The 15,362-nt window shown below is 40.6% G+C and overlaps 1 protein-coding gene across 1 annotated transcript in view; it reads left to right on the top strand.

The window, feature by feature from the left end:
* The window catches only part of LOC126267197 (uncharacterized), a 237,151-nt gene that overhangs the window by 175,520 nt on the left and 46,269 nt on the right, over window positions 1-15,362 (top strand). The window contains exon 2 of the mRNA XM_049972166.1: window positions 9,445-9,524. Within this exon, the coding sequence (XP_049828123.1) occupies window positions 9,445-9,524 (80 nt within the window). The remainder of the gene's footprint in view (window positions 1-9,444; window positions 9,525-15,362) is intronic.

Genomic DNA, 15,362 nt, shown 5'->3' with positions numbered 1-15,362 from the left:
TAAAATGAATAAAACGAACAGCGCTACCACCACTTTTGACAATGGTTTCATTGTATTCAATAGCCGTTATGCGGTCAACTGCTGCGCGATGTACGATCTTTGCTGCCAGGTAGGTTGCTGACTGGAAACGCCCGCCACACAATTGTCCCCAGCTACAGGTTCTCTGCCACCCCCCCCCCCCCACCCCCCTTTCCCTCTATCCACAACAACTTACCTCACAACGACTTACAAAACATACTAATTAACTCAGAACTATCATATTTTATACATATATTCGGCTGCAGATTATTCCGTAATGAGCTCAGACGACACTTTGCGACATCCAACACAACACATTTTGCAACATTACACTATACAGCCGCTACGTCTAACTTTATAATGCCCAAGCGCTATTCACAAACAAAGAGCGCGTTTATTTCAGATTTTTTTTTTTTAAAGTGATATAACTTGATGATGCCCACGAGGAAGAAATTAACTAATCGCTAACAATGGAAGTCTGCGTTTATTTAAATTAAAAAAAAAATAGTCGTGTGAAGTAGCCTGATAATGTCCAAACGGATATAATTAGCTAATCGCAAATAAATAAAATAAAAAAAACCTACACAAAAAATTGTTTCCGTCAAGAAACTTGCGGTGTGTGTCTGACAGCACATGGATCACAAAATCATTCCCCCCCCCCCCCCCCCCCCCCTACTACTTGTCAATCTGGTATTTGCTGATTATAAGGACAAATGTTTGTTACAGCACTAAACACGTCAGAATTACTAAAATCTTCCATTTTTGTCATTATGCGTGACGTATTTTTCAGGAAATAATTTCTTTCTTCACTCGGGTTTTCGAAATTTTTAACAGCAAGGTCTTGCACGTTCTCTCGTTTTCTCCAGCTGGAGTTTGTTGAGAATTTTAGTGGCGTTCCCGCATCATTGATGCAGCGTGCAACTCTTCGTTAGTAACCGATCGAAATCTCAGGCCAACGAAAGATTATAATTGCATAATGACGTTTGAAAGCTATTTCTTACTATTTTGAATTATATGTTTTAGGAGATCTACCAACAAATCCCGTTTGGCTTCTGCCTTCCACATGGTTACTAAAGGACGCCTACATGTTTAGCATACGTGACCGAAAATCACCTATGTAGCCAAACGTCATCGGAGATTTACATCTATTCACGCCCTGTTTGCTTATGCTAATTTTTGTACTGCCAAGGTGTTGCTAAATGGGATGTAACATTTACAAGACTGCGTGGCTTATCACATAGCATGATCATTATTCCTAGCACATTCCGCTATGGAGACCTTACATCTAGATATCGATTCTGATCTTCCTGTTAAGCGCTAAACAAGTGTGACCTGTGTTTCATTCTGTCTTCAATCTCTTTCTAACCTACTAATCAATGATGGAGCAAATTTTGTGTTGACGAGCACCTTTAGAGAATTAACTGATAGCTGAACAGTTCACATCTTTCTGACGTGCAATAACAACTACCATCGAAGCCATATACTGTTTCTAGTAACATAGAAGAACTTTAATTTACATGCAGTGTTACTTGTACATGCAAGTGCGCACTGCATTTGTGACATCCGAAGAATGTTGTTTAATAGAATAAAGAAATCAACGATGTGATCTGAACCTCAGGATAAAAGTAAAGCAACCACACAGCACGTACTGCGATCGCCGAAGATGAAGGCTACCCGCACGACTCTATCGTTTAGCGGCCTGCTAGAACTGGGACGTAACAACAAATTTTGGGGGATCTCCTTTCTTCAGCCGGTTCTGCGGACAGCCCCCTCATCCCTTAACAGTTCACCTAACTTTCAGTATCCTTCCATAGCAACACATCTCAGAAGCTTCGCTTCTATTCTTATACGGTGTTCTCACAGTCCATGATTCACTAGCATGGAATGCTGTGCTCCAAATATACAGTCTCACAACTTTCTTCTTGAAATTTGGAAATAGTAGGCACCTTTTACTCGAGAACGCCCTCTTTGCCTGTGCTAATCTGATTTTTATGTCATCCTGCTTCGGTCGCCATCTATTATTTTGCTTAATTTTGTTTATTTCGTGTTGTCCAATTTTTATGATAATTTTATTGCTAATCTCTTTATTGGTAATCTTATTCCTGCTATTCCTCTTCACTTGTGCCTTTCTTCGTTTTACTCTCAGTTCATATTCAGCACACATTATACTATTCATTCCATTCAGTGCATCCCGTAATTCTTCTCCATCTTTACTGAGGATAGCCGCGTTCTCAGTGAATCTTATCATTGATGTCCTTTCACCCTGAATTCGACTTCTGAATCTTTCTTTTCCCCCATCATTATTTCTTAGACGCATATAATGAATAGTAGGGGCAGAAGACTGCATCCCTGTCTCATACCATTTTTAATCTGTGCACTTTGTTCTTTGTTTTCTATTGTTATTGCTATCTCTTGGTTCTTGTAAATATTACCGGTATTTCCCAATACTTTTCTAAGACTTTCAAAAATCTTGCACCGTTTTACATTGTGGAAAGCGTTTTCTAGGTTGCAAATCAAGTGAACGTGGCTTGATGAATGTCAATTTTTCATTCAATCTTTCTTTAGTAGTTACCATCCCCTCCCAGAGACCTGAATGGCGGACTTGCTCAGAATCTTTTACCAATGGAGAATTCATAATGCCACTTGTTTAATTACAGGCTATATGGCTTGTGGATACATCTATGTCTTTAATTCAGTGATTTCCATTGATAGGTGCAGTTTCCCACCTGAAGGGTAAGAGGTTGCTTAAACTTTGTCCGCTCCTCCATCCTCTTCGTCAAGACCGTTGGCAGGACGAAGATGCTTCTTTACAGGAAAGGTCATTGTCCGCAGTTGCTGACGAATTTTGTTCAAAATTGAAGCTGTGGCAGAGTTCGAAACCGGGACTCTATATGTTTTTATTACTAATTAAAGATGCTACCACAAGGTACGAGTAAAGCAACTACAGACAATAGCATTAATATTTGTTATGAGGTGCTGGACAACATGACGCGCTTCTCTTGTTTTCCTCCATTCCTTCCTCTTTGTTTACTATCGAGAAAATGAAGATGAAATATAGAGGAGATCGGTTATGGCACGTTACAAAATGGTTGTATGCTGTATGAAAAAATAAATAAGACAACTGAGATATATACAGTTTTGCGCCTACAGCTACATTTTTCATGCGATTTGTGTACTGCTATTGTTAGTTCCCCTGCTGTACCACTCTGAATTGGCTCACACGAAGAACAACTTTGTGTAATTCTCTGAACGAGCACACATTTTTGTAATTTTTCTGTTGCGATCATTACGAGATTCCCAAGTCGGTAGCTGCACGTTCGATTGCTCCTGACAATACTCTTGGCGACGCAAGCAAGAGCTTTAGCTGTTCACATTAGATTTGCTAAGATTGCCTGTTCGTCATCTGGTGTTCGCTAACAGTCGTCGTTCGCTCTGTTTATACTGATCTTCAAATGTATAATATTCAAAATTCACAGGTTATGTCTCCCCAGCTTTCATTTCTCCCAAACAGAATATTAGTAATTCCGTTGTCATTGTGTAAAACAGATTACTGCTATATAAGGATCTCGTGTTGATGTAATGTCCTATAACTTTTCTTATTTTATTATTGCAACAATCAGAAAAGTATTTCATAAGGCATTAATGTTTGGACCAGCCGGTGCTTATCATCAGGCACATGCTCTCGGCTGTAATGTAACGTCCTGGATGCATTGCCAAGATAAGTATGTGTTGCTTATGATGATCACTAGGTTGTTAATTTTTTCTAAGATTCCGGCATGGCTGGGAACTGGTATCGTCTTCCGCAGTTATCGCTTTATCAAAATTGTAGTTTATACCGCTGATGGTTGGTAGCGACTGAAATAATTTTGACTTTCTTCGTTAGACCAAGCAACTAACAACAATAATTTTTATACGTTTAATTATAGCTGTGCAGATATGCAATTGCTGCTTCAGTAACGGAACCAAATCTTCAATATTTGCTGCGTTGAAATGACACTCTTATTCTTGTAAGTGTTGGCTAAAAAGGAATCGAGTGAATGAATTAATAATGAAAATTGCCAGTATCAGAAAGCGGACGTTAACTGAAAATTTATCGATACTAACAGCTTCTCCGATAGATTAGACTGCCTATTGTGTAAGGTGACCTGTGGGGAGAACTACATTCTCGGTGTAACATATACAGTCGCGACACTCCAGCTCTCTAACTACACGTCAGTAAATATATGTGTGTACGAATTAGCTTACTTTAAATTGATCAAAATTTGTAAATACTTTGAGATGTCCTATATCCTTGTAAAAAGAGATCTACGGATGAATAAAGCTGCTACTACCACTACTACATATTTGTTATACTGTGGGACAGCAGCACGCCAAGCGGACAGATACACCGTGGAATATTATATCCGATGAACGCGAAATAGAATTCTTTACATTGATTTGTGCAAAATGGAGCGTACGTAGCGCAATAAATTGTAGCGATAAAAAAAGGAACACTCCAAATTTGTCATCCTACAGATTTCTTAAGCACCACAAGACGAATGAAACAGCACATTATGTGACTGCACAGCTAAAATTTTTGTGTAACTTACAGACATTTACTGGAGAATAACATTTATTTTTAAGAATAAGAGTCAGAGAGTAAACAGCAGAATACATGGCGCTTTCCACGAAGACGTTGTAAACCTGCGTAATAACGCGACGTTTTGTTCCCTAGTTGCACTTGGAAACAAACCTGAGCAGGAATGCGTAAAACAAGAAACTCGTATGAAAAGCAGGAGTTATGACATTTAAATAACCAGACAAGCTGCCGTAACTGGAGCTGAAGAGAAAAATACCATATAGGCATTATAATAACACAACAAAAGCAATAAAATTCTTTTCCGATTCAGAGGAAACTAATCTCTCAATATTGTTGCTACGTCAGATGTACTGTCGTCAATATTCACCAAAACAGTAGTGTTTTGAAGAAGTAATTACGTTAAACAAATATTCGTCATTTGGGAAGTCAGACGAAGCGTAACTATAACAAAATCTTTGCAGTGCCAATTATAAGAGCAACCAGCAACCGGAATAAATGCGTCTTGTGGATAAAATGCTGTGTTTGTATTCTCTCGCTTTTGTGGAGTAAGCTGCAATTATATGCAATTTCGGCAGTATTTCTTCACGGAAACGTTGTAACTCATGTCATTTTCGTCTTGAGGGCTATGTTTAAATTTATTGAATGATTATTCTTGCCGTTTAATAGTTTAGTAACGCTTAGGAAACTAAAATATAATAACTTTTCCACGGACTAACTAGAAAAAGAATTGAAACGAAACATTAATCTACTGGCACGTATGTGGTTAACTGACGAAGTGCTTTCTTGCCACTAGGGGCTCAATTGTGTGTTCAGTTGTCAGACGGTAGCAACTTCCAAGGAGTGAACGTCACCTCTGTATACATAGTATTTTATTCTTCTTAAGCAACTGTAGTTGTATATATCGAAATAATTAGCAACCAGTTACATAAAAGTTATTTCCTTAACCGGTTTCAGACAAGTAGTGCCTTTCTTCGGACGGTTATAACTGTCACGTTATTTGTGTCAACAATAAGATGTAAGCAACATAAATTTGTGGTCGTGTGGTTCATAGTGCCTTTAAAAGAATGGTTCTGGCATGATCTCTCCACTTGTCATTTGGCTTCTTTGTACTGTTTTCGTTCAGGCACATGACCACACCAGTATTCTGCATGCATCTTATTGCTGACGCAAATAATACGATAATTATAACCTTCTGAAGATGGGCACCTATTTTATTTTATTTCCGGTTAAGGAAATAAAATTTCTTTTATGCAGCTGGTTGCTGATTATTTCTATATTCCACTGTATATGTTAGACTGTGCTAAATGCAAGGTGCAAAAATTAAGCGGGCTGAAGAAAAATTACTTGAGGCATCGTTGATAATGTCGATATCCGATGTTCTGTTGAGCGATGTAGGAAGATGAAGCGTGACATGGTAACATTGAATAATTCAGCAACCCAGTCCAAAATATGCTCTGAGGCAGGCGTAATTATTCATTTACTATGTGTCCAGATCATCAAAAACAGACAGTTTGGTAACGAGAAAATCGTCTCTCCCCCTGAGGGGGGAGTCTACGGTGACAGTGGAGAATACTGACATCCATCAGTTGTGTGATGGAATGACAATGAAAATTTGCACATTGCATTTTTCTTCCGAACAATACAGGCATTCCCAGTCGTCCTTGTCCAATATGTCTCTCTCTTCAATGGCAATTCTGCGTAAGTCACGCAGAGTACACAATAGTTATCGACGTCCAAAACGAGTTCATTTTATTCGATTCCACGTCTGCTCTTCTGGATTCATGTCTGTCGATCAGGCGATCCGCTTCAGCCTGATTATCGTAGCATGTTGAAGGAACGTGTTCAATAGAGCAGCACGGAGAGCACGCGAGCTATCATCCATCGTGATGAAATTGTCACCAAAATCTTGGCGATACAGTCCCGCTAATGGTCGCAGAATCTCGTCCCTGTACCATAGCGACTGCTCTCAAAAAGCACGAGAGGTGTACGGTGACCCCGAGTAATGCCAACCCAGAATACCACTGCACCACCGACTTGTCCCACATGTGGGATTCTATGCTGGAGGCGTTCAGTATTAACCGATTATCCCCGAACTCTTTGTCTGTGACTATCGGGTATAAACAGATCGGAGTTTCGTTCTTAAAAACACCCGACACCAATCCTGGGGCGTCCATTGTGCCTGATTTCTTCCCGCTCTGTAAAGGAGTACATTGTTTTGTGGTATATTACGTGGTGCTCGACACGGTCGTCGGGAATGAATATTCGCATCATGCATTGGTCTCCTAACAGTTTGAGGCGATTCTTGACGCCCTGTGACCTCTTAAAACGCCGGTTTCACTTCTGAAACTCTGAGATCACGATTTCTTTGAATTAAAAGTCGTAATTATCGATTTTCCTTTGTATCTGTCGAATGTGAGCACTACCTGTCAATTGGAACTAATATCATGTCCGCGCCACAACACTTTGACTCCGGTGCATACGTCGAGTTACGTCCCTGGTTAACAAGACTTCTGCTCATAACATGACGCGGAACCGATCATGTGTCGCGATTTTCTTTCGTGGCATGAAGGATGTCTCTAATGCGCCTCTATCAGTGCTTTACTTTCAACTTAAATGCTGCACTGCAGTCCATTTGAGTGCGGTGTTCTATCCATAGGTAACTGTATGTGTGTTACAATCAACCTCAGTGGTGAGCTTCGGATCGGTACAGTAACGTTTCTCAATAGCTACACGTCTGCACGACATATCGGGGCGATGCCGCACTTGCACGTACGAGCGCGTACGTAGTATCGGGAATACTTATAACGCTTGTATCAATCGAGACATTGCGGAAAGTATGGCTTTTGAATGGAATGGAGTACTTTTCTTTAAAGGGTGTACGAAGGCTCTTGAAAAGATGAGCGCAATGATATAACCCATGTTGATACTGCTGTTAAAACTTTTCACTAAAGTCTCTGAGGAGTGTGCTACAGTTGAAAGACAAGGCCTCAGGAATCTGCTGTTGCAGTATAAGTAGGACTCTCGTGCTTGTCTTTGTTGTTATTTGCAGCATGAAAATAAGTGTACGCTACCAAAGTAAAATATATTTCTTCTTGGCTCTACGTTATACGACGTAGGTACTAACAAATCAAGCGTAGATGTTGTAAATAGATTCGTGTGCTTACATCTAGCGTATGAGAAGGGCTTAGAGAGCTTTAAAAATGTGGATGCATGTATTTAAATGAACAGATTTTATGTAAAGTAGTTAACAATCGAAAGGGTTGATATGACGATGCAGTCTGTCAAGATAAACCCTTTGGCGATGTTTACTCCTAGTAGACGATACCGGCAGCCTTGCCATTAATTTTTTGCCTAATTGTCATATTTTCGCCATTAGTTCTAACAATAAGACCGGCTGGTGCTACATCGCTGTACTCGTGTTTTCAATAACTTTGGAATGCCATAAAAAAGTACTTCATTCCACCACAGGGAAACCGTACATGCTTCAGTATCTCGTTTCATGTAAGAGTTAAATTACTTTTATGTTTCATGGATAATTTTCATGATAAATCGTAATGATGTGGAACGATTAACTTTACATCCACATCGCAAATTCACATGTAAATATGGCTACATGGTGAACAGTTGTAAGTTTCCTTTGTTTTCTTCTTTTTGTTTTATTATTATTTTCTTTCCTTTCTCAGACGTTACTATCATTATTATTACTATTAAACCCATACAATGTGAGTTAGTAATTCCTGTCCACCACCCTTTACACATAACAGTAATAGAAGTGCTTCTATGAAATAGAGTTATCAGGGAGAAAATTTTTCAGTTTGTTTTCTAATTTTGCTTGGCTGCTTGTCAGACAGCACGTTTTTTAACAGTGAAGACGTCCTTTCTTGATTACAACTTATCCTAGAACGTTATTCCACGTGAATTGAATTAAAATATGCAAAATATATCAATTTATTGATTTACCTCTCCGCAAGAACTGCCGCGGTTCTAAGCGAAAATGTTGCTGAAGTCAGTTGTTTTAGGGGATCTAAAATTTGGTTTTTCCAGTTTAAATTCTCATTAATATGATTACCTAAAACTTTAGCAGTTTCCACCATATTATTATTTCCTCGCCTTGTTTTAGACGTATCATTAGTGCAGTACCTCTATACTTAAAAAAAATGTATTGTGCCTTCTTAAAATTGAGAGTGAAGCCGTTCGGAAGAAACCAGTCAATGACACTGTTAGGAACATTGTTTGCCATTTACTCTGTTGTCGTGTGCATACTTGGCTTGGTTACAACATTAATGTCATCCGGAAACAGAACTTTTTCTGTTTGTTGCATATTAGACGGAAAATCGTTTATATATACTTGTAACAGAGGGGGCATTAGACTGACCTAAGATTCAATGTGTTACTCAGACAACAGAATCGCGACGTTTCAATATTTTGAATCGTTCATGAAATAAAACTGTGAAAGATTTAAATGATATAGACTACGAATACCTGCAACACATTTTTCTCGGAAGTCGTTTGTCAGCCTTGCCTCATACTGTTTTGTTCTAGTAAATGTATGTTATATGCGTATGGTAATTTTCTGGATACATTGTAAATAAGATGTAAAGAAGAAAAGACTGTTTCGCAAAGGAAACTGTTCTATGACTATATTCCTAGAACTCATTATATTACTAACGTGTCTTGTAGTAATTGGTTACAATGTAGATTCAGTACAGTAGATGACATTGTCAAATACACTCAAATTTCTAATCAGTATGAGCTACGGTAATCGTGTTAGTACTCTGTGTTCCCGTTAGTAACTGTAGGTCAGATTAGTGCTTACGTGATTCTTAGAGGCATTTCCCTTGTTGCAGGTGTACCCGCAACCCAAGTCGCCTACGGCAGCAGTGATTCCCCTGGACGGCGAGCATTGCCAGAGGACTTACAACATCACGTGAGTGTGGAGTTCTGATCCAAAAGATGACTGTTCATGCTGATACCGATTACAGCGCATACCGCGAAATAGTGCGTAGGAGGCAGATGCTGAAGCCTGTGCGACTAATAGGAAGCCACGTAAAACAATAGACAATGAGTCACTTCTGCAATTGGGATTTCACTTTGGTAGCATAATCAACTCCAAATTAGCAGTAACTGTCAGAGTGAGCCCAGAGAAATTGAAACATTGAATTAATTATTGACACAGATATCCACTGTTCATGAGAATATTGCTATTGTAGTACCGTTCTGCCTTAATGCGAATGTGGATGATTTAACTGAAAATGAAGATAAATATATATTTGGAAACAGTATAATATAAATTTGATTCGCTGTTCTGCATGTTTTTGATTACTAGTGAAAGGTCCAATATCATCTTTAGGATGTAGCTGTAAAATGATCACTCCTTTTGCAAATTGTAAATACTTCTGAGATAAAATTAATATAACCAACACAAGAGGTAAACATATAACAATAATTTCACAGAAAGAAAATAAACAAAATAGTACACTGAAGATAGCACGTAATGCGCTGAAACGTATTTCGGTAAAATAAGGCTGTAAAACAATATCTTTCATAACGTGGAATCCATCTTCAGATTTAATATCTCTAACAATCCCGTAGAAAGGTATTATACCATACTAAGGCGTAGATGTAATGGCGATGATGATCTAATACTACAAACGTACTTCAAAAAGTAAGTTACACATTATTTTTCCAGGTCAGGTGACTTTTCTTGAATACTGTAGTACATTACACTTCATAATGGCACAGATACATGACGCTGCTTTCCAGCATAGTCACCACATCTCGGTAAGGAAAGGACGGAACGTTCAACCGGTCAAAAGAAATCTGCTCCTCGTTCAGGGAGCCATTTAAGAACCTCTTCGTTGGTAAATCTGGAATTGCTCTGCATTAGTTCCTCGTGACTGCACACTGTCGTCTGCGGTCGATGTAGGTGGCCTTCCTTCCCGATTAGCATGACGAACGTCTGTGTGGCATTCGTCAAGCTTCTGGCACCGTTTCTCTATGGCTGGACGCCACACTGCATTTGGTCCATATACCGCCAGAATTTCACGGCGAACGCGTGTGCAGTGAACATGTTTTGTCCCCATGAATCATACTATACCGTGTACTTCAGCTTTGGACTACGTTTCCACTTGCTGCATGATTTCACGGGCATACTGTGATACACCTGTTCTGCATACGGAAGCAGAAGACTGTCTGCAGGAAATCGAGAACATGTGCTCTCTTCTCAAAAAGCGTTACTTTTGTAGCTCAATGGTCTTAGCGCGAAACAATTTGTATAACTTACTTTTTGAAGTCCTCTCGTATACAGAGTTTCAGAAACTTCATTTCGCTGCGGAGGAAACCCTCAACATCTCCTCCCCCCCCCCCCCCCCTACTTCCCCCACTCCCGGAAACAAGAGCAATGTATAATTTAGAAGTCGTAATAAAATTCATAATAATACATTATTTATTTAAATGGTGAAACCACCTTTATCCACAATGAAATGTAGTTTTCTCTCCTCTCCCTGTCATTGAAGGTATCCCCCACAGCTGCACTGGACAAGTCCTTGCGAAGTTTCTAGAGGTATGTGGCACAATATGTTCACGCAAAGATCAGGCAATTCCCACAAATCGTAAGTCTGAGGTTCGTGGGCGCGAAGCTGGCGCCGGATAGGGTCCCATATGTGTTCTATCGGTTAAAGTTCAAGCGAATTTGATGGTAAAGAGATCAACTTGAGTTCACTACGTGATCGTCAAGCCTCTGTGGCACGATTCTGGCCTTGTAACACGGACACTTATCTTACAGGACGACGGTGAATCCAGAGGCGATCATCGAACATCCGTGATATTATTCATCGGACAACAGTAATGGTAATTGACGATGTCGTTGGGTTAACATAGTAGTACGCACGAGTTGTCTGTTGTGGAGCCCAGCGTTCAACACTGTGCACTGAACGGTGTGCTCCGAAACACTTGTTCCTGTAGGAGCATTATACTCTACCGCCGGATCTGTCACATATCGTCGCTTGAACTACTTTACAGAGGGGTCAAACCTCCAACCTCCTCGTGATGAGGCGCGGGCGTCCATCATGTATCGCGTGCTCATGGTTTCCCCGTCCTCCAACCACTTTTCACAAATGCTCACAACACTAGCACGCCTACCACCATCCAGTTCACGTTCCCGAGAAGCTCTTTTCCAGACACTGGGCAATAACAGTCTGCACTTCGACAGACTACCTTATGTCGGGCGATTTCCTCATCAGCTGCTCGTACCACAGCTAGACCGATTCCCCATTCGTCTCTGCTCCATTTATATATGCTAAAAACTAAACTCAGTCCGAGCAGGCCATGAAGGCCCAATGGTACCAACCGGCCGCCATGTCAGCCACAGCCTTCAGACGTCACTGGATGCGGATATGGTGGGGCATGTGGTCAGCACACCGCTCTCCCGGCCGTATGTCAGTTTACGAGACCGGAGCCTCTGATTCTCAATCAAGTAGCTCCTCAGTTTGCGTCACAAGGGCTGAGTGCATCCTGCTTGCAGCGTTCGGCAGACCAGATGGTCATCCATCCAAGTGCTATCCCAGTCCGACAGCGGTTAACTTCGGTGATCTGATGGGAACCTGTGTTACCACAGCGGCAAGGTTGCTGACCCACTTATATATACTGCCCGGCATAATTAAATGTCATTTTTCTGAAACCTTTGTAATCGTCTCCATTGCGCCGTAGAAGTTAACCATTGGATGAAAGGTGCCTACAACCTTCGTCTGTAATGCTGCGAAACCGTGGCGACATCCAGCGTCACACTTGGGCTTCAAACGACAAGGTGTCCACACAAGAGACGAGAAAGCCAGAGCTCAGAACGTCACGTGAAGTGTGAGACAGCTTAACGATGTCACGTTGGTCCTAAATTTCAGCACAATCCTGCCCAATGCCACCGTGGACATGTCACATGATGGAAAAGTCATCACATCCCCTCTAATCCACGTTTCATCCCTTCCTTTGACCTCTCTCCGTTTGAGGTCAGGACCTCGAAGCCCATCGTTGAAACCACTCGGGTTTCTTATGGGTGGCAGGTAAAGGCCTCAGGGGGCAGCGCAAAGGACGTCAATGGAAGCACCTCTTTACTTCGAGCGTTGAATCCAACGTATTTCGCAGTCGATAATGGTAGTTCTCATGATATTGAACAGGACGACGTTCTTCGCTGTCTTTGGCACTGCTGACACTCCCACCCCCAGACGATTCAATCGTTCTCTCTGAGTAAATTGTGGGCCTGTAACCCCACTGAACGCGATCGCACCTCTCTGGAGTGTAGTGTGACTGCAGCTTTTGCTTTGGAGTACAAGGTGGAACAACTAGAGACCGTTCAGAGCTATTCGACGGAATTTGAATGTGATCCAGAAACAGCAAAGGGTGCTTATGCTGCTTCAGCTCTTCTATTTTGTTCCCTTCTGGGGCAGTATCACGAGGGGTGGCGGAGAAGAGGGTGTGACATTGACGCTTGTGTGAATAATGTGGTAAAGGATCCCTTTAAGTCCACCCAGTTTCGCAACGCTCTCGGTGCCACCTGCCCACGTTTCTTGTGCACACTAAAAATGTAATTGTGTGGAGACAAAGGGATTCCTAAGCGCCTGCAGGCAGGAAACCCCTAACACCCCTCTGAGGCCGCATTTTCTTTTTTTTTTTTAGTAAGAAAGAAAATGGCTCTCAGCACTATGAGACTTAACATCTGTGGTCATCAGTTCCCTAGAACTTAGAACTATTTAAACTGCCCGAGGCAGGATTCGAACCTGCGACCGTAGCGGTCACGCGGTTCCAGACTGAAGTGCCTAGGACCGCACGGCCACACAGGCCAGCCAAGAAAGAAGATATACAGAGTTATGAAGGAGAAACTTTCTCAGTTTGTAATCAAATTTTACGTTGCTGTCCGTCAGACATTTTACATCACTGGGTAAATGATCAAAAATTTTTGTTGCAGCATTGTTCACCCCTTTTTGTGCTAAGGACAACCTTAATGTTGAGTGATGAATATCATTTTACCTTCTGGTACTCGTAATTACGTACCTGATCTCTCCTTTTGAACTGTAGTGGGTTATTTATGACAAACTTCATGACAGAATAAATATATGGTGAAACTATAGTCAGAAAGCCCAACTCCTTAAACAGATGTCTACAACTTGATAGTGGATGAGCACCATATATTATTCTTACAGCATATTTTTGCACTATGAAGACTTTCTTTCTTAAAGATGAGTTAACCCAGAACATTATTCCATATGACATTATTCAATGATAATATGCAAAATATGTGAACTTATTGATTTGTCTCTCGGCAAAGTTTGCTATTATTCCAAGCGCAAACTTGGCTCAACTAAGTTGTATTAGAAGTTCCAAAATATCTTTTTTTCCAATATAAATTCTCATGAATATCGACCCCTAAGAATTATGAAGTTTCCACGCTATTTATTATTTCCTTTTGTTACACTTTTCATTGGTGTAGTACCTCTAGATGTGAAGAACTGGATATGTTGGATCTTTTCAAACTTGAGGGTGAATCGATTTGCAGAAAACCAGCCAATGATACTTTTAAGAACTTTGTTTACCGTTTCATCTGTTTCTGTACGTATGCTTGGATTGATTACAATAATAGAGCATTTAAATATATGAGGATCAGTAGTGGCCTAAGACTGAAGCTTGGGGAGCCCCTTGCGTGATTTCTGCCCAGTCAGAATTCTGTTCCCGGACTATACTGCTTGAATTACTTCCTGCATTCTTTTCGTTGGATATGACTTTATCCATTGGTTGGATGTATCATCAAGCCCATAAAACGTCAATTTATCTAGAAGAATGCTGTGACTCAGACAGTCAGTTGCTTAGCAGAATATACCAATCGGCGCTATTTTATTATTCAATCCTTGTAAAATGTGGTGGGTGAACGTGTAAATGGCATTCTCAGTAGAACAACGCTTGTGAAACCCAAATTGTGATTTGAAAGCGTACTATTTTTTCTAGGGTGAGATGCTATTCTAGAATAAATCACCTAAAATTTTTGAAAAATGGTGTCGGCACTAAAACAGGTCGGTAGTTATTGACATATCTCTTATCACCTTTCTTAAAGAAAAGTTAACAGAGGCATATTTCAGTCTCTCTGGAAAAATGCCTTGAGTTACTGATGCGTTAAATATTTCAGATAAGACTGGGCTTATTACATGGATGCAAATTTTGAGTTCTCTATTGAAAACACCATCAAAACCAGAAGAGCTTTCATTTTTGAGAGAACGCATTATTTTCTTAATTTTGAAAGAATACATTTGTATGACTGAATTTTGTGAAATTTACATTTTCAACATACTGTTGTGAGTCTGCTCGTGAACCATTTGACCCTATGCTTTCTACTATATTTAAGAAATGATCGTTGAATGCATTTGCTACCTGTCATTCATAATTTATAGCCCTTCCATTCAGTTCAGTAAAAGAGTTGTCTTTTTCTCTGGCTGGTTGTACTGTCTCTCGTTTACTACATTTCATATAGCCTGAAGACTGCCGTCGGGGATAGAGCAACAGCGTAGCATGCCTGTAGGAACCTAAGACTCCATCATTTGTTGTCTGTGTACGGGTACGTTTACAAAGTGCTCAACAAAGGAGTGGGGATGGCAGCGAGCGTGTTGTCGACCTGCGTGATCTTAGAATCTTAGAGGGACCCTTTGCCGTTTTATTCATGCATGAGGCAATATCCCCCCCCCTTCCCCCCATGGTCACACCATCGGTGGGAACGAAATAGGAAAGG

Source organism: Schistocerca gregaria, chromosome 4 (assembly GCF_023897955.1).
Source record: "Schistocerca gregaria isolate iqSchGreg1 chromosome 4, iqSchGreg1.2, whole genome shotgun sequence".
Classification (NCBI taxonomy): Eukaryota; Metazoa; Arthropoda; class Insecta; order Orthoptera; family Acrididae; genus Schistocerca; species Schistocerca gregaria.
This window is presented reverse-complemented; position numbering and strand designations above follow the sequence as displayed.